The sequence below is a fragment of the Dromiciops gliroides genome, chromosome 6 (assembly GCF_019393635.1).
Source record: "Dromiciops gliroides isolate mDroGli1 chromosome 6, mDroGli1.pri, whole genome shotgun sequence".
NCBI lineage: Eukaryota > Metazoa > Chordata > Mammalia > Microbiotheria > Microbiotheriidae > Dromiciops > Dromiciops gliroides.
Window position 1 is genome coordinate 38,143,498 of NC_057866.1, and position 20,709 is coordinate 38,164,206.

The 20,709-nt window shown below is 36.0% G+C and overlaps 1 protein-coding gene across 1 annotated transcript in view; it reads left to right on the forward strand.

The window, feature by feature from the left end:
* CCDC73 (coiled-coil domain containing 73) overlaps positions 1 to 20,709 on the forward strand; it is a 117,226-nt gene that overhangs the window by 78,912 nt on the left and 17,605 nt on the right. Inside the window, 7 exon segments of the mRNA XM_043972204.1 lie at positions 863 to 880; positions 1,533 to 1,583; positions 1,585 to 1,677; positions 2,501 to 2,560; positions 9,810 to 9,914; positions 16,675 to 16,785; positions 19,746 to 19,886. Of these exon segments, the coding sequence (XP_043828139.1) occupies positions 863 to 880; positions 1,533 to 1,583; positions 1,585 to 1,677; positions 2,501 to 2,560; positions 9,810 to 9,914; positions 16,675 to 16,785; positions 19,746 to 19,886 (579 nt within the window).

Sequence of the window (20,709 nt, forward strand, 5' to 3'; positions counted from 1 at the left end):
CATTGCACCCCCTGCCTCCCAACAAAGGAAGCTAGTGAAGCCAGGGGGGGAGGCGAGGAGGGAGAACATTACAGGGATGGGCACAGCCAGGGCAAAGGCCTGGAGTTGGGAGGTGGAGTATTGGGGTTGCTGCTGAATTACAGTGTTTAGAGAGAAGAAGAAAAATAAGAAAACTGGAGATGCAGGAAGTGGTCAGGTTGTGGAAAATTGTAAAAACCAAACAGAATTGGAGGGGCTATGAACATTCTTTCATGAGACACTGTCTGCCCCCACACTCTTTGCAGAGGCCCTTTAAAACTGGCAGTGGTCAATTAACAGCTTCAGCTGATCTCTTCCAGCTGATCTAACACCATCATGAATCTTTTTCACAGCTTTTCTCATGTCATGCTTAAAAATGATGAAAATCATCCAGGAATTAAGTTTCAAGGATGATTGATTTGCCCAAGGTCACATAGCTGGTAAGTGGTGAAGTAAGGACTTGATCCCAGGTTTTCTTATTCCAATATATGCACAAATAATTACACCATCAAATAGAATATGATAAATACATCAGAGGTGAAGAATAAACTCATATAAGATGATTAATCTGGCAGAAATGTGTAAGGTGGATTGGAGGAGGGAGAAACTAGAGGGATAAGGGCCTGAAGCAGAGCAGTCAAGTAAGGGTGGAAAAGGAAGGAACTTGGGCAATAGAGATTTTAGAGGTAAAATCAGTAAGACTTGGCAACCAGTGAATTGGGTCGGGAGAGAAAGGAGTCAAAGATGACACATTCATTTGGGTTAGACGAAATCATCTTTAAAGTTCTGATCATCTTTAAAGGGCTGGTATTCTTGTTCAAATCCAGCTGCAGACACTTACTAGTTGTGTGGCCTTAAGCAAGTTCAACTGTAATATAATATTTGCCCCTGTGAGGATCAAATGAAATAATATTTGTAAAGTGCTTAGCACATAAGCACTATATTCCTACTATTATTATTAATGAATCAGTTTTGGTAGACTCAAAAAACTGTTAGTCATTGATTCACTTAGAGACAAAATGGTATTGCAATGTAATCAACATCATCACAACAATTTGCAAAATTATTTTTTTGGTATCCTATGTATCTGCTAAGCTTTGGGGGGAAGAAAATGTGGAAGGAATGATTAAGGAAGTTTCACAAATGTCATTATTTATCTAAAACATGCTACCTGTAGTTGGTCAGTTGGTCATGTTCATGAGACCGAGACTGTGAGTTCAAACCCTGTATGCCCATTTAAGCTTTTTGATAGGAATATTCCTATCCCTAAGGTCGTCATAGACATATAACAATTGCGCAAAAAGAGAAGAGAGAAAGGGTATGGAAGATCAGCATTATTAAGGAAGACAGCTCAAATTGTACTGTCTGATTTGGGGTATGTTGAACATTATCTTCATATATGAAAGACAACAAATTATTACTTTAGATGAATTTAGGGACTATTAATAAGAAGCCTACTGAGATGTGATAATTGTACCGAATACACCTGTTTAATATTATTTCCTTTTGTTAAGGAACTGAAGAAAGTGACTACAGATCTGATAAAATCCAAGATCACATGTCGGGTACAAGGCAGAAGGAAAAGATATCAATCTTACAATAAAGGAACAGCAATTTCAAGAATTACAAGAAAAACTCAAATGGTATTTAACCAAAAAAGTGTTCAATTGGCTGATATTCCTTGGATGATTTTTTTTAAAGTCTTTAAAAGGTTCTATAATAGTTTATATATCACAAAAACAAAATCATTTATTTGGAGTATGAAATCAGTATGTATGATAGAAGTAATTAAGTTAAAATAATTTGGTTTCTGTTTTACTCAGTATCTCACTTTTTTAGTTAAGAGGTACTCACTAGATCAGAAGTTTTGGTCTTAAGACCACTATTAAAATTATTGAGGACCCCCCCCATCTCCCACCAAAGAGCTTTTGTTTGTGAGTTATGGTTATTAATATTTACTATTTAAGAAATTAAAATATCTTAGTATTGTTATGAAAATAGTTTTGATCTTTTAGGCCCTCTGAAAGGCTCTTGGAAGCCCTTTGGTCCTGGACCATACTTTGAGAACCAGTTCGGTAGACTAGCAAAATTTGGTCATATAACAATTTAGAAGTCACCAACAAGGTCATACATCTCAGATGTTTCATTAGGTCCAGAGATGCTTTTAGGTTTAGGAGGCCCTGAAAACTGTCATTATCAATTTATATTTGCACTTGGCTATATAGTAGGGAGCCTTCTGAATTTCCCTGGAGTCAATGCCACAGGGAAGGAAAAATTAGGGGCAAAGTGGTTTATTATGGGAGCTTAATGTGTTAGTTTCTCCAAATTTATTGAGCAACCAGGAAATTGACAGTAGATGGTGTTAAATTTTAGGTTGAAATAATGAAAGTTCTATCTTGAATATATGTTAAATAAAAGGATTTTTTTCTTTGTTATATACCTGTAATTGATAAACCTTTGTAATCATTTAAATTTTTTAAAGGAAAATGAAGTAAGAAAGAAGGTTAGTGAAAAGGTTACCTACATTCAAGAAGAAAAACAGGTAAATATTCTTTTCATACTTGAAACAAAATGTTTTTGTGTCTTTTATTCTGGGAAAGTTTCCATCAGTTTCACTTGGAATTTTTTGGGTATAAATTGATGGGACCAATTAATCAAACAAGTGTTTGAGTGACTATTACATATTTGCATTGTGCTAAGCACAGTGGAGCCACAAAATAAAAACCAGATGTGGGTCTCTGACCTCAAGTAGATTGTTCTTTTGGTAGGACCTGCTTTATAAAATTAAATCATTGGTTGTATGAAAATTCCTTTTTTATGATAACTATTTGGAGAAGCAAGCCTAAAATATATTTTTGAGCTACTGTTGATTGTTGCCTTGAATTTTTTGTTAAGGTGTCTTATTTCACTTTCTTTATTTTTTTTTTTTAAGCGAGGCCATTGGGTTAAGTGACTTGCCTAGGGTCACACAGCTAGTAAGTGTTAAGTGTCTGAGGCTGGATTTGAACCCAGGTACTACCTGACTCCAGGGCCATGCTCTACTCCACTGCGCCACTAGCTGCCCCTTCTTATTTCACTTCCAACCCTTCAACTACCTTCTCCAAGGTTATTAATGGTTTCTTAATTGTCAAATCTATTGGTATTTTCTAGGTATATCGTGGTATGCCCCTAGTAGAATGTAAGCTTTTTGAGGGTAGGAACTTTAAAATTTTGTCTTTGAATCCCAAAGGCCTCACACAAGCCTTTTCACACAGTAGGCACATAGTAAATGTTTGTTGAATTCAATTCAATTCTTAAGTATAAAAGAAGTATGTTTGTACAAGAAGATGCTATAATATAGATTTTATCTTCTCTTTTTTTCCTAATTTTGAATGATTTTAATGATTTCTCATGTCAGCAGCAATATTAGCCTTTTAATAGCGTTGTTTGTTGGGGACAGTCCAACATAAAAGATTATTTTCTTGTGGAGTTCTTCCTATTTCTCGTTAGTGTCAAACCTCATTGCCTTAAACTTTTAGTAATATGTATGAAAGGTATAAGTGTGCAAAAATTTTTGATTGTTTTGTCAAATATGGATCAGATTTTTATAAACTATTTTATAAGCCATGTAACTCAGGTCTCTAAATACAATCTATTCATTTAGGAGTTGTGCATTTTTCCTGTATGTTTATAGTTTTAAAAAACTATTAATTTGCCTGTAGTGCATTTGTGATCCCTGATAGTAAGTTCTTAATAGTTTTGCTGAGGGCTTTTGGATACTCCCTCAAGCAGTATAGGTTACAAACTCTTTCATGCTTTCTCATCTTATATAACTTTTGTCCACATCCTCCCATAAGTCTTGGGGGGAGGGGGGTGTCACCTAATGTGCTGAGGCCTCTCCCCTAGATCTCTTCATATCATTTGTGTACCAGTAGAGCAGATGGGAGATATGTGTGTGTGTGTGTGTGTGTGTGTGTGTGTGTGTGTATGGCACAATAGATGAACTGTCCATCTGTTACCCTTTCCTTTTGCTACATAACAGGCTTACCTCCATTTCCAAAAGCACAAACTGACCATATCGTTCCCTGTCAATAAATTCCAATGGCTTATTTTCTTTAGGATAAAATATTAATTCCTTTCTTAGGCATTTAATATTCTTTGGAACCTGGCTCCAACCTACCATTCCAACCCCATCGCACACACATTTATATATACCCTTTCATGTACTCAAAAATCCATTTAAATTTACTTATTACTCTAAAGAGGTCAAAGAAAAAGAAAAGCACTCAAATATACAGTAATGTTTATTGTGACTCCTTTTTTCTGGTGGAAAAGAGCTGGAAATTGAGTGAGTGCCTCTCAATTGGGAAATGGCAGAACAAGTAAGGGCTTATGAATGTGATGAAGTACTATTGTGCTGTAAGGAATGATAAAGGGGACAGTTTCAGAGAAGCCTGGGAAGGCTTGTATGAACTGCTGCTGCTGGGTAAAGTGAGCAGAACCAGGAGAATAATTTGTACAATAACAACGATATATAAAAATTAAAAACTTTGAAAGATTTAAGAACTCTGACCAATACAATGACCAATTATAATTCCATAGAACTCACAATGAAACATGCTGCCTATCTCTTGAAGGAGAGGGAAAACACTCACAGGGCAAACATATTCTTTTTTTTTTTTTTGGTCATTCCAACAAGGAATTTTTTTTTTGCTTGACTATGTATCTTTTTACAAAGGCATTATTTTTCTTTTTTAGTTTTGTATGTTTATGTGTGTGAGGGGAGAAGCAGGAGGAAGAGAAGGTGGATTTTGTTGAATTGAAAAAAATGGTAATTAAACAAAACCAAATTGATCTTTTTCCTCTTACTTCTATATGGCACTATTTCCCTTCTTAGTACCTTTGTACCAGCTGTCTCCTATATCTGCCATGCATGCCCTCCTCAACTGCCTCTTGGAATCCCTTCTTTTCTTCAATATTGAGCTGAAGAAGCACCTTCTACTTGATGTCTTTCCTGATCCCTACAGGTCCTAGTGTCCCCCTCCTTGCATTTGCTTTGTATACATTTTGTATTCGTCTGTTTACATGCCATCTCCCTCTAGATAATGTAAATTCCTAGAAGGTCACTCATAGAATTTGTTGTTTATCATTGTAACTGTTAAATCTTAGTATTATGTGTCTTGGAGTTTGCAGCATAATTTTTTTTTGGAGGTGATTTTTAGATGTTTTTGATGAGCACCTTTTTTTGTATTCAGAGGTTCTAGGAAGTTTTCTTGTATTATTTCTTGCAATGTGGTGTTTGGGGTTTTTGACTAGTGTTCTTCTGGGAAACCTATCATCCTTAAATTGCTTATGAATCCTGTCTTTAAAATGTATATGTGTTGTTTGTATAGAGATCATATTTTCTTTTAACATTTATTTTTGCTTCTTTTATTTATTTGCATTCCTAATTAGTTGTTCCCTTTTTTGTTTCTTTGGCAAGATTTGCCACTGTGGGTCAAGTTTTACATTCTTCTCTTTATTTCTGCCATGCAGGCCATGCATTCTTCTTTTGCAGTTCTTTTTTCTCTCTTGAACCATTCCAGGAACATCCTGCTGTCTTTCCATGGCCTATTGGTAATCTGTAGAGTCCTCTGTATCATCAGGTGTTGATTGATTTTCCTTTGGCTTGCAAAATATATTCATAGATATCTGGGCTCACGTAGATGATCTGGAAGTCATATTCTCTTCTGTTATTAATATCTTCCCTGTTGGTTTAACTGCTTGTGCTCAAGGTCTAAGTTTTCTTCCTCTTGACATATTTGGAATTTTCTTTTTTCGTCATATTTCCTTATTGCTTACTTTCTGTCTCCTTTCTGTTTGATGAGGGTTTCCCTCTGGGCAAGACTTCAAAACTGTCTCAGCTTCCTCTCATGCTGGGCAATTCACTTTTCATTGATGTAGGGAAAACAATCCTTTTCTCAATAATTCTCAGGAACTCAGCAGTGATGTGACAAAGGCTCTTTTATTTCCTTCTCTTGAGAAGGAGGCACCCTAGTGTGCAGCTAGTGGGTGCAAAGAAAGGGGGCTTGCAGGCCCTGTTTTAAACCCTAGTCCCGAACGAGAATGGACCTTCCCCTTTTTCATCATCGGTCTGATTACCCAAGGGTTACAGTCTATGAGCAAAAATTACCTTATCAGAATGCAGTATTTCCCATCCCTCTTCCTTATATGGGCATAACTCAGGAGTGGACCTTATTCTTCCTTATATGGGACACAACTCAGGAGCGGACTTATTGAGACCAGGGTTCTTTGAACCATGTGATTTTGTTAGCCTGAGGAGGAGGGGATCTGAGACCATTGTCCTATCAACAGGTCAGGAGGAGTATGACTGACTGTTATATCCTCATTGAGAGGAGACAACTACCCATTTTTTCACAACTGGCCTCAGTATCTATCTCAGGTGACTTCTGGGAGAACAACCCTAGTCTAAGATGGATGTAAGTTGCCTTTCCTTTAGGCCTGGTGGATGCACCTTGTTCCATTTCCTTCAGTTTCTCAGTTTTCTGTTAAGACAGTGTTTCAGCAGTGTGCTGTCATGTTGCTCTCTTAGGCAGAGTAAGCTTCTGGTTTTTTTACTTTCCATGTTGCAGGTAAGGTAATAGTTGGGTTTCTATCTGCAAGCTTGTGGCTGTCAGTTTATGTGGCCCCTGCCCAGGGGGTAGTGGCTGGTGGTGAAGGAGGCGCTGAGTGAACACCTGAAGGGATTAGGATTTGGTCTTCCTTGTTGTTAGTTTGTAAGGTTTTTTACTTTGATGGGGTTCTTGGCGTTTTAGTACTTGGAAGATAGCAGAGGCTGCATTTGATGTCTTTACATAAATCTGATTTTGGACAAGCTTGAGAGGTTGTAAGGATCAGAGGAAATGTCTAGTCCTCCATCAGCCATGTGCCCTGGACATTTTATTGTTCACTTGGATAAAACTGTAGATGCCAATCACATCTGCAGATGATATGAAGCTGTTTCATTTTTGTCTTCTATCCTCAGCGCAAAGCATAGTAACTGTTATGGAGTAGGCACTTAATAAATGTTTGTCTATCCAATGGCTGATTGGGAGGGTTAGCAGATGTACTAGATGACAGTTGGGATCCAAAAATACATTGACAAGCTAGAATGTTGGGGGGGGGGCAAATCTAATAATGTGAAATTTAATAATCAATAAATCTAAGTATTACACTTGAGCTGAAAATGAACTTCATAAACAAATGATAGGAGAAGTATAGTTATATGGTCATCTGGATGAAAAAGACCTTGGGCTTTTAGTGAAAGTTTGATATGAATTAACATCGTGATATAGTGGCCCTAAACGCTAATATGATCTTAGTCTATATCATGAAAGGTATCATGGCCAGGATTAGGGATGTGACAGTCTTGCTGTACTTTAACCTGTTCATACCACACATGGAGGATTGTATTCAATCCCACTCTAGCTAATACATTTTAGGAAGAACATAAATAAGTTGGAGAGTGTACAGAGGAGGGCATCCAAGATTTTGAGAACATGCTGTCTGAGGAAGTTGCAAAGATACAAATTTAGGTTTGATGTGAAGAAAACTTCTTCATAAGTAGTGTGAGCCCAAAGTGGAATGTGTGCTGTCCCTTACCCTACCTCCACTGTAGTTCTTCAAATCATGGATAGAAGACCACTTGTGTATATTGGAATAGAGATGCTCGTTCAGGTAGGTATCGACCTGGCGCTCTATAGCCCCTTTCAATTTTGAAATTCTTGGGTTCTATGAAATCTTTGTCTTTAAATTTAAATTCTTTAGTTTGGTATGTAAATCCTGCTACGATCTGGCACCTGCCAAACTAATTTATATAGCCTTATCTTATACTACTCTCCTTGGTACATTCTACACTCCTGCCAAACTGAAAATGCTCTGCCCACCTCTCCCAGTCTGTTCTGTGCTTTTATTATCCCATGCCTTTGCTCCTTTTGTTCCCAGTCCTAGAATCCCCTCCTTCCCTCTTTTGTCCTCTTGAATCTCTGCTCAACCTTTAAAGTCTAACTCAAATTCCAGTTCCTTCATGAATCATTTCCTGATCTCCCCAATTGGAACCAACATTTCCTTTCAAACTTCACATAGCATTTTTTCCAGTTCTCTAATGTATTTAATAATATTGTGTATTATAGCTATCTGTGTTAGTGTTTAATCTACCTACTGGAGAGTAAGGTCTTTGAAGGCAGTGACCCTGTTTATCTAAGCTTTGTATTTCCCTGAATCTTCTGTATACAGTTAAGTGCTTTGAGAAATATTTGTTGTATTGTATTATCATGTATTAGATTGTATATTACATTGGCAAAGAAGGAAGTCATTAAAAGTTAAAAATATTTTATTTTTTAAAAATATTTTTATTTCATTAAGTATTTCCCAATTACATGTAAAAAATAATATTCACTTTAAAACTTTTGGAGGTCTAAATTCTTTTTCTCTTTGAGAAGGCAAGCAATTTGAGATTGATTATACATGTGAGGTAATACAAAACATTTCCATATTAGCTATGTTGGGGAGGAAAACTAACAAAAAGATCAAAAGAAAATAAAGAAAATAAACAAAGTGTGCTTCAATTTGCATTCATCAGTCCTCTCTCTGAAAATGGCTAGCATTTTCCATTATCAGTCCTTTGGAACTCCCTTGGATCATTGTCTTTCACAGACAATCTCAGTTTTTCACAGTTGCACTTCTTTACAATATTGCTATTACTTTGTAAAGTGTTTTTTCTGGTTCTGCTCACTTCACTTTGCATCCATTCATATAAGCCTTCCCAGATTTTTTCTGAAACCACCATGCTCATCATTTCTTATGGACAACACATTAGTATTCCATAACAATCTTATACTACAACTTGTTCAGTCATTTTCCAATTGACAGGCAACTGCTCGATTTCCAATTTTTTGCCACCACAAAAAGAGCTTCTATAGATACTTTTGTACCTATGAGTCCTTTTCCCTTTTCTTTGATCTCTTTGGGATACAGACCTACTAGTGGTATTGCTGGGTCAAAAGGGGTATGCACTATTTTATAGACCTTTGGGATTAGATCCATATCGTTCTCCAGAATGGTTGAATGAGTTCACAGCTCTACCAACAATGCATTAACGTCCCAATTTTCCTACATCCCCTCCAACATTTGTCATGTTAGCCAATCTGAGAGGTATGAGGTAGTATCTCAGAGTTATTTTAATTTGCATTTCTCTAATCAGTAGTGATTTAGAGTATTTTTTTTCTTGTGATTATTGATCACTTTGATTTCTTTTTCTGAAAACTACCTGTTCATATCCTTTGACTATTTGCCAACTGGAGAATGGCTCTTGTTTTTATAAATTTGACTCAGTTCCCCATATATTTGACAGAGAAAGTTGCTGAAATTTTCTCCCCGGCTTCCTGTTTTCCTTCTAATTTTGGCAGTATGAGTTTTGTTTGTGTAAAACCTTTTTAATTTCATGTACTCAAAATTGTCCATTTACTTTCCATGATCCTCTCTATCTCTTGTTTGGTCATAAACTCTTCCCTTATCCATAGATCTAAAAGGTACATTCTTCCATGTTCCCCTAATTTGCTTATGATACCACCCTTTATGTCTAAATCATGTATACCCTTTGACCTTATCTTGTTATATAGTGTGAGATGTCGGCCTATGCCTAGTTTTGCCAAACGACTAGAAAATATTTTAAAGAAACTAGAAAGATTGTATAATAATGGAAATAAAATTTGGTGATATACTATGTTGTTTATATTTTATAATTTTCATAATATATACTTTTTATTTAAAAGGGAATCATCAGTTCTTTTGAACATATTCAACAATTACTTCAGCGACAGACTCAAAATAATATCAGAATGGAGGCAGATTTAAAAGCCCTGAAAGACAATAATCAGGTTAGATTTTTATTCATTATGTATGATTCTTTTCTAGTGAATCTTATCCTGTTTATACACAGACACACAATCCAAGTCCAGGGGTCACCGTATTCAACATACTGTAAGTGACTCAAGAGCAGGCTCTATTTCTTCATCTAGGTCATTGAGCAACATTTTAAATGACAGAAGGCAGCAGGATGTAGAGTATTATAGTTGGAGCTGGTGTATATTGGGTTGAATATGTTTTGCCCCTTACAACCTAGGTCACCATAGGCAAGGAACTTCACCCTTCTGGGCCTATCCTCATCTACAGAAGGAAGGTGTTAGTCTAGATAATCACTAAGATCTTTTCATACTCTCAGTCTCTGATTTTTTTTTTTTTTTTGCGGGGCAATGGGGGTTAAGTGACTTGCCCAGGGTCACACAGCTAGTAAGTGTCAAGTGTCTGAGGCCAGATTTGAACTCAGGTACTCCTGCGTCCAAGGCCAGTGCTTTAACCACTGCGCCATCTAGCTGCCCCCTCAGTCTCTGATTTTGAGCCTAGATATTATTTGATTCCTGTAAATGTTCAGTTGAAAAGTCTTGGACCAATAACTCTTTTAGGAATATTTTTCTATTCATAGTATCTCTTCACAACCACAGTATGTTCTAGAGAGTTTCTCTCCTTCCTTTATTAGTATAATGGCCATTTTATCAGATCAGACTCAAAGGCCAGAAATGGAATTTTCTGTTCCTGTTTCAGAAAGAGATTGAATTATTTAAATGACAATTTGTGAACACTTAGGAAAAGAGAAGGATCACTAAGATCCAGGATGTGTTTGTGAAGAACAAATTGTTCTATCTTCAATGCCTATTCTTTTGTAACAGGGTTACTGTGAATTTTCTATACTTAGTGCTATTATCCAATCTAGGTTACTCTATATTGCTCTGAACTAGAAGAGTAACATGAGAAACTTAGAAATGAAAGGACTTAGTGATGAGTCAAATCCAAAAATGTTTTGATTAATAGATCAATTTCAACCTGGAGGGGAATCTCTAATTGAGTATCCCTTAAAATTATGGAAGGATTCTGTCATTGACTTTGTTCTATTCAAACTGTTTATCAGTGGCTTGAATGAAAGCATAGATGGCATTACTTTCCAAATTGACAGATGGCCTCAGGTTGTGAGGGATCCCTAAGATCCTTAATTACAGAATCAGGAGCCACAAAAATCTGCCTAGGTCTGAATTGTGAACTGAAGCTAATAAAATGAAATCTAATAAGAATAATGTAAGTTCTTTACTTAGGTTCAAAAAATCAACTGCACCAGTATAGAATAGGCAATATGTGGTTAGACAGAATTTTATGTAAAAAAGATCTGGCAACGTTAGTCAATTTTAAGCTTGATAAGTTGTATGTGAAATGTTAGACTAAAAGATCCCAGGCTGTATTAACAGAAATAGTCTCCCAAGTAAGGGATAATGGTAGTCCCTAGTCAGAGCTCATCTGAATTATGTTGTAACTAGGATTAAAGTATGGAAGTTCTAGGGGGACAGATTTTGTTCAACATAATTAGAAACTTACTAACAGAACTATCTAAACCTCTCTGCTGATCTCCCATTTCTCAAACCGGATGTCCAGTAAACACCTTAAACTCATTCTCTTCCCTCCTAAATCCTTCCCCCTTCCTACCTTCTCCATGACTTCAAAGGACAACACCATCCTTCCATTTCTTCTGACTTGCAACCTAGGAGTCATCCTTGACTCACTCCCCATATCGAATCTATTGCCAAGGCTTGTTATTCCACCTTTGCAACATCTCTTGAATATACCCCTTTCTTACCACAGACACTACCCCAACCCTAGTGCAGGCCCCTTATCACCTAACACCTAGACTATTCCAACAGCCTGCTAAAGGGTCTGCTCACCTCATCTCTCCTCACTCCAATCCATCCTCTGTTTGGTCACCAAAATGATTTTCCTAAAACACAAGTCTGATCATTTCAGCCCCCTCCTCAAAACTCCAGTGGATCCCTGTCACCTCCAGGATCAAATACAAAATGCTCTTTTTGGCATTCAGAATCTTTCATAATCCAGTCTCCTCCTGTTTTTCCAGTCTTCTTACATTTCATTCCCTGTCATGTACTCTTTGTTTTTGTTTTGTTTGTAGGGCAATGAGGGTTAAGTGACTTGCCCAGGGTCACACAGCTAGTCAGTGTCAAGTGTCTGAGGCTGGATCTGAACTCAGGTCCCCTGACTCCAGAGCTGGTGCTTTATCCACTGCGCCACCTAGCTGCCCCTGTCATGTACTCTTTAATCCAGTAACATTGGTCTTCTGGCTGTTCCACAAGCAAAACGCTCTGTCTCTCAGCTCCAGACACTTTCTTTGACTGTTCCCTGTGCTTAGAATTCTCTCCTTCCTCAACTAGGCACTTAATAAATGTTGATTGATTGATATGGAATGATCTGCCTCAGGAGTGGTGAGTTCCCCATTACTCTGCAGTAAATGTTTAAACAGAGGTTAGGAAAGTTGTCGATGGGATTCCTAATTTCAGCAGAGGCTGGAGTAAATGTTCCCTGAGAACTTTAAGTCAAAGGTTCTATAATTCATATTGTCCAACTTATTTTCTAGATGAAGCAGTTGAGGCCCCAGGAGGTACAATGCCTTGTTCAGGGTCACACTGTAAGAGTCAATGGCAGAATCACAGTGAAGCTCTTCTGATGCCCATGTGGATGCTCTTCCCATTAGATGCTGCTGTGGAGATAGACTCTCCTAGGCCTCCCAGGGCTGTCAATCTAGCAGAGCAGTTTTCTTAGATCCCTCGTGAACTTCATGTGGTTCTTTTTGCATCCTATCACCACAGGTCTCTAAACTTTGTACTAGGAAACTGTTGTAATACTATACTTTTATACAGGAGTAATTTGGTTCTTTTAGTCGATGGCAGATGTGGCTCCAGAGTCATATAACTGTGACTATCCCTGCCTTATATAAACCAAATACATCTTTCTTGGTCCAGCACCCCTCCATAAGCCTTGATAGGCTTGTGTAGTATGGGGCATAATAATATATTAATGTTGGAATGACACTGTGGATTGTGCTGTCATGTGTCTCAAGTGTTTTGCTCAAAGGGAACTCTAATTCCACCTGTACTAAAAGGGGTCATTACTCTTGATAATAGCCTACTGTTTCCTGGTGCTCTGTATTCATGCTGCCATCTATCTTGCTTTTTTAGCCATTCAGTTTAGTAGTGCTGAGACATAAATCCCCACGATGGATAAAATTTTACTCAAAAATGTTCTTAAACTATAAGTTCATATGTAACTCTTTGTACTGCAGTTCCTATAGAAAAACCATGTATGCCTATATACCATATGTATATGCAACTAATTGTAGTTACTATAGTTAAGTTTTATAAGTATACTTTTCATTAAGATAATATACTTACGGTTGTCATAGGTTATGTTTAGACCTTTACAATATGAAGTATAACATAGAGATTGTTTTAACTTTTATTTTATTCAAGTGTAAGTAATCTTGAATACTTTAGAAAGACATCTTAAATTAAATATCACGTAAAGCTGAACTCTTAAAAAGACAGATAATGGTAATGATTTAACTACTTAATTATAATATTTTGTTTATCAATCTTTGTTATTCCTTTATTATTTCTGACGTTGAGTTTTGAAGTTAATTTGACATAGTGATTGTATAGCTGACTGTGACGTATGTATATATGTTTGCACATATATTTAAATACATACATACACATATGTGTACATTATCTACATATACATACATATACACACACGGATGAGATGGAAAAAACAATCTGTAATCAATAATTGTTTCACCCCACTGTACCTGGGAAGTTTATATTTTGGTGTATCAAAAAATAGTTTGATGGTGCAGCCAGATGGCGCAGTGGATAGAGCACCAGCCCTGGAATCAGGAGTACCTGAATTCAAATCCGGCCTCAGACACTTAATACTCACTAGCTGTGTGACCCTGGGCAAGTCACAAAAACAAAAAAAATAGTTTGATTTGGGTTTTTTTCCATTAGAACTGATTAAAATACTACAATACAAATACATTAGGATAAATATACATAAAATTTCAAAGTACATTCACATTAATGATATCATTTGAACTTCAAGATAATCCTATGAGGTAAGTAGAGCAGTTATTACATTTTATAGATGAGAAGATTGAGAGGGTGAGTGATATGATCATAGAACTATTAAGTTGCAAAGGTAGCCTTAAACCTAGATCTGCTGAATAAAATAGCTCAGTGCTCCAGGAAGTACTTTGAGACAAGATAGCTTGATTTCAAAAACTTCAATAATGACAGTGATGCTCACTGAATTACATGTAGACTCTCACTGGCATTGCAATTGTCTTTAATTTACTGTGTCCTTATAACACTGGGGAAAAGGGACGGTATTTAAAATTTTCGCCATTTAAAAGGAGAAATAAGAAAACACCTTTCATGGAACATTACTAATGATTTAACATACAAAGTTGTACTAGTGGGGTTCTGTTCACTTTGATATTTTTCCTAACAAGTTTGGTTGTGAGTATCAATCTTCTTCCTTCATTGAATTGCATGGTGTTAATGAAACCCAAAGCATGGATTTGTTCTCTCTGTGGGCTAGGGAGCTTACCTCTGTTCTGTGGCTACCGACTGCTGCCAGCCACCTCTCATATACCATATCTTACCAGGGAAAATATACAAGAAATTGACTAGATCAATATAAATCCCTATTAGGGAAAAACCCAAACAACAAAAATAAAAAACAGTTCAAAGTATAGCACACAGTGAATCAACAGAATCAAGATGTACAAAAGACAGAAACTTGACTAAAAAACCTCTTATATGGTGGTCTGTTTTTTTAAAAAAAATGTTAGGTAATAATGATTTCTCCAATCAAGGTTTTGTTCTATTTTTGTTTTATGCAGTGTATACTTGTTGATGATTACAAATGTGATTGCTAGGGGCAGCTAGGTGTCGCAGTGGATAAAGCACTGGCCCTGGATTCCGGAGGGCCTGAGTTCAAATCTGACCTCATATACTTGACGCTTACTAGCTATGTGACCCTGGGCAAGTCACTTAACCCTCATTGCCCCACAAAACAAAACAAATAAAAAGGCAGACAAACAAAAAAAAAAACCCCAACAAATGTGATTGCCAGTTGTATTCTAAGTAAATGGTGGGTTGCTGGCAGACTTGACTTTTGCTACTTCCTTCCTATCTCCCATCCACTTAGCTAAGACTTCTATTCCCACAGTGACAAAGTATTACACCAGGAGAACAATAGTGATTTTAGGAAACCTCACCTAGTCTAGTGAAAGGAGCCTGGTGCCTAGGAGGTCAAAAGGCAGTTCTCCATTTATGCCTGCCTTTGTGCTCATTTTTATTTTTTTGAGTAGAAATTGACTCAAAATGACACAAAGCCTCAGGTGGGCAACTACCCTAGACAAGTTTCCCATAGTTTCTCTTCGATCTGACTCTCTGCTTGGCCTTTCTCTGAGAAGCCAGTCAATACTAACTCTGCCTTCAAAATCCCTTGCTTTGACTCCAGACTTAAATGATTGCTATGCCATTCGTAAGCACTTTTGGATGTTTCTGTATGAAATCTCCTATGTGGTTGTTAGCTATTATTAAAACATCACACAGTCATGTACTATTGCTTAATTAAATAGGAGCTATGGTATATTCTCCCACGTGTCCCTCCTCTTTTCATATGTATAACGATGTACCCACTATCTTCGAAAGTGCAGTCTATTGCCTTCATATTGTAAAGTAATTGTCAGGGTGTGATTATACACCTGTTAAAATCAGTGTTAAATAGATCAAGAATTTTCCCATTATTATTTATACCAAGAAATGAAGAATAAAAAATATTGTTGGATAAAAATACATATTAGGCATTCTCCTGAAAAGGATGCAATGCAAAGAAACTCAAGTGCCCAGTTGTTCAGATTGTTAGCTATTAAGTATTCATGGAGTGTCTGGAAGGTACACAGGACCTTTCAGACCTGAAAAGCTTCCTATCAGGTTGTTATAGTCACTGTCCTTTTGTCTTTATTTGACAAAAGTACATCACAGTTTCAACATTCCAAACATACCTGAAACAGGGGAAGGAATTCTTGTTACTAATTTCCAGAAGCTAACTTTATGGGTATGGCAGTAACGTAGACATCAAGGAGTCCTTATTGGCGTTGGTAGCCCTGGTTTCATAGCTTCAAAAACCTTGGTTGCATATTTGACTCTTTAGTGCCTTTTAGAATGATGCTCTTTCATAAATCAAAATAAGTTCAATAGACATGATAAAAATTTTAGACTCCTCTAAAACACCATTAACAGTTTGAAATGAAGAAATTAAATTTATCCCAAAAGGTTTTTTTAGTCATCTGAATATGAGAAAAATGTTATGGGATAGTTTAAATTTTTAATTTTAGTGCAGCTTGGTTGGATTATGCTACATTTCATATTTCCTAGCTCTGTACTTTATAATACTTTTTCAGCACATTAAAACTTATGCAGTGAAACTGAATAATGGCAATGTTTTTATACCCTTTTATAGCCATTTCTTTTCCATAACCTCCCCCTGTTTCCTGTTAGCTAAACTATAAGCAGCTTTCTGTTAATTTATGAAAATGATTGTTGAGATGGCACATTATCACTGCTCTGGATGGCCCTTTCAGCATGTTAGAAGCAAAGGTCCAAGCAACATAAAACACATCAAAATTCATTAATGTGGTATTGATTATTTTTTGGATAATTAATTTTATTGCAGACCCTTGAAAGAGATAATGAGCTGCAAAGGGAGAAGGTAAAAGAAAATGAAGAAAAGTTCCTTAATCTTCAAAATCAGCACGAGAAAGCACGACGAACTTGGGAAAAACATGTAGGTTTATTAAATTAAGGATTACAGTGCTAAACAGATTTTGAAATAGTTATGAACATTTCAAATAACTACTAACTACTTCTATTGCCAAAATAATGCAAGGACCAAATCAGACACTCTGGTGGTTCTTGGACATATTTTGTTTCAGAAATGCTTTTGAAAAGCTAAATTACAATGAAATTCTGGCTAATGCTGTTGGGTTTGGATAGATAAGAATTCAGCCTCCACACATTCACACATAAATGGACATTTGCAAAGCCTGGATGGCCTTCCACAATGCAGGAGGCAGAAATCTCCTTACTTTTTCCCTTAAACCATTGGCTAGTGGTTATTGTAGTGCATGGTGTGGATAGCTGGCAGATGCTCTTATTGGCAGCTAAGCTCTTTCAGTTCTTCCTTAGCTATGATGCAGTGTATGATGGATTGCCATGTTTGAGTTATGCCTGGTATCTGAATTCTGTATGTTTTACCATCTTATCATAAGGCTTTGCTGTTTTCCTAAACTGCATCTCAGATTTTTTTGTTCTTGCTTTTAATTTCAGTGAAGTACCTAATAAAATAATGGCGTAAAGCCATGTAAATTAAAGTTGTAAAATATGAAGGTTCATTTTGAAGATCGGTAGACCCCAAAATTAGCTTTACTTTTTAAATATCTATTTAAATTGTTCTCTTTATTAAGTATTAATATAATAAAAATCACTGCCTCTAAACATATGGAAAATATATTTTGGGAAAAAGTAAATAGACTATTTCAAACTATTAGTGTTACATACATGAGTGTAGAATCCTTTTTTTTCTTTTCTTTTTAAAATTGTATCTGCATACTGGCTTGGTAATATTTTTCCTACTTATTTTTTTCTTTTTTGTATATGGTCTACTTTAAAACAGGAACCATGTCTTATTTACCTTTGCATCTCCATGTGCATGTCCTTTGCACATAGTAGGGCTCAACAAATATTCTTAAAATTTGGTACACGTGGTTCTTTTTTTTAATGTTTTCAATTCACTTGCAGCTAATATGGTTTTCATCATTTGATCACCTTGAGATATCAAGTTTCCAGTAATAATTGGATGTGATTATAATTCATTTCAAGGACATTATTTGTCAGTTAACTATTGCATTAGAATAAATAACAGATGGTTAGTTCATACCTTTTTTTGTAAGTTACATTGTTAATTTTTTCTAAATACATTTTAAAATGTTTTTAAATTTACTTCACACTAAGTTAAGGATAGCTTTTAATATCAAGCAACATACATAATTATTTCCTTTTCTGCGGATCGTAGTTAATGCAGATGCAGAGAAATAAACAGAAAATAATATTAACTAAAAGACCATAGAACAGAATAAGGGAAGCTATAATAGAAAAAAAAGAATATAGCACTAAACATTCCACCTGCATAAAAATGTCAACTGAGTTAAAAAAATTAACATTCATATCTACTGGGGGTACCCCACATATATAAATTATAAGAAATCAGCTTTATCCTACAGTTTGTAGCTTCTACAACAATTAAGCCCACTCCCACAGCATTTCAGTACTAAATAGAAAATAGTTTAGTAAGGCAAAGCTTACTCATGGCTGTAAGCAAATGTTTTGGAGTGGGAAATAGACTCTTTATTCTTTATTTCTATTTTGATCCACATGTTTTGATCTCACTAACTCTAAGAAGATGACTGAGAATCTAGGAATACCTAAAAGAATTGTGAAAGCACAGGTAAAATGTTTTAGAAAATAGATCAGATCAGCATTAAAGTTCTCTTTGTGTCATTGATTCTTTATACTATCAATCCTACTTTTTGTCAAATAATCAGTTGACAAAAAAATTGGATAAAATTCTAAAAAAAGATTGAATTATGTATTGAATGTTTTTTTTTAACACAATTGTTCTACGTGTATCAGTTCGTATTGTGCCTAAGTATATGGCTCGTGAACCTGGATTTTAAGTCATGCAGGTATAAAGCCAAAAGTGGGGAAGTAGTTCCCTTACCTGTGGAATTGTCAACTACACAGCCTTTAAGTCCACCTGAGTCTATGAATCTTGAACTAAATTAAGGAATGAGAGAGAGAAAGAAAGAGAACCAGAGAAGAGGGGGAACAGGAAGGAACAAACCATCAATTTAAATGACAACAAACATAAAGAACATGTCCCTCTATGTGCTATGAAAGAAAAGTTTTAGATTCCTAGTCTGCCTTCATAGAGCTTATAGTCTAAAATGGGGATAAGACACATACACAGATAACTAAGATACATCACACAATGAATTGAGACTTGCAAAGCAAAGTGTAGAGTCCCAAGGAGAAGTTCATTACCGACAGGGTAAGAGGTGTTAATATTTAATTATTTCAGGCTATCTTGCCAACAAAGACCATGTTGTGGGTAGGATTTTACTTGTTGCCTGAATTGGAATTCTCAAAAGAGAGAAGTTTATGCATTTTCATGACCAGTCTCAACAAATGTTGGCTAGAGTGGCTAGGTCTACTTAAACTTCCATTAAACACACAGTACTTCTCAACTGGCTTATGAGGTTAAATTAATTTAAATACAATTTGAAATAAGCATTGCAAACTTTTAGATATAAATGGAGTAACACATGTACATATAGCCTTTTAGATTTTTTTTCATTTACTACTTTTTTTTTTGGCGGGGCAATGGAGGTTAAGTGACTTTCCCAGGGTCACACAGCTAGTAAGTGTCAAGTGTCTGAGGCCAGATTTGAACTCAGGTACTCCTGAATCTAGGGCTGGTGCTTTATCCACTGCGCCACCTAGCTGCCCTCCCCCCATTTACTACTTTTTGAAAAAACTTTTTTTTATTCCTTAGAGGTTGTTATTTTTTATCATTTCCCAAAATATTATGTGTCAATATTTTTAAATGTTAACTCATGCATAGTGGAGATTTCTTATTTTCAGATAAAACTTAAATTGTCTTGCTTATTTGTTATGATTTTATTATAGGAGAAAAAACTCATTGAAGAAATAGATGGGATTAAAAATGAGTTGATGTCAGTTAAAGAAGCTCATCTTAAATTACAAGAAAGCTATAATGAGTTATCTTCTCAGAAGAATGTATTTTTTGAGCAAGATAATAAGCTTCAGGTAAAACTAAGGTATTTTAGTGTGTATAAATATGCAAAAAAATCAAACCATTATTGGAGATTTCACCCTACTTTAGCTATATTTTATATTTTGTAACTTTAAAAATGGGGGGGGGTGCAGCAAGGTGGTGCAGTGGATAAAGCACCAGCCCTGGATTCAGGAGGACCTGAGTTCAAATCAGGCCTCAGACACTTGACACTTACTAGCTATGTGACCCTGGGCAAGTCACTTAACCCTTATTGCCCTGAAAAAGAAAAAAAAAATGTGTGGCCATCTTTTATAGCCTTTAATATTTGATCATGAATAGCTAAAATAATAAGAGCAGCAAATGGTCTTCTGCCATTAGATTTCCAATGAATTAATAATTTTTGATAAATTTTAGCAAAAAGTTTTAATCATTAAAAGCCCTCGATTTATTCTCTCTCTCTTTTTTTGGGGGGGGGGTAAGGCAATTGGGATTAAGTGACTTGCCCAGGTTCACACAGCTAGTAAGTGTCAAGTGTCTAAGGGCAGATTTGAACTCAGGTCCTCCTGAATCCAGGGCCAGTGCTCTATCCACTGGGCCACCTAGCTGCCCCAGTAGCTAAAGCTTTTAAAAGGCAGAACCACAAATGAATGGTGCAAACCAGATTAAACCAAGACCATAAACCAGTGTGGTAAACATCCATATTGTAGCTTTTAGGGATTGAAGGACATAACCTAGAAAGGCCTTGTACCCTGGAAAATAATCAAAATAAGTCTATAATATTAAGTTTAGTTAAATAAGGATTGATAATAATTTAAGTTAGGATTCCTAAAATTCTTTATTTTGATAATAAACATA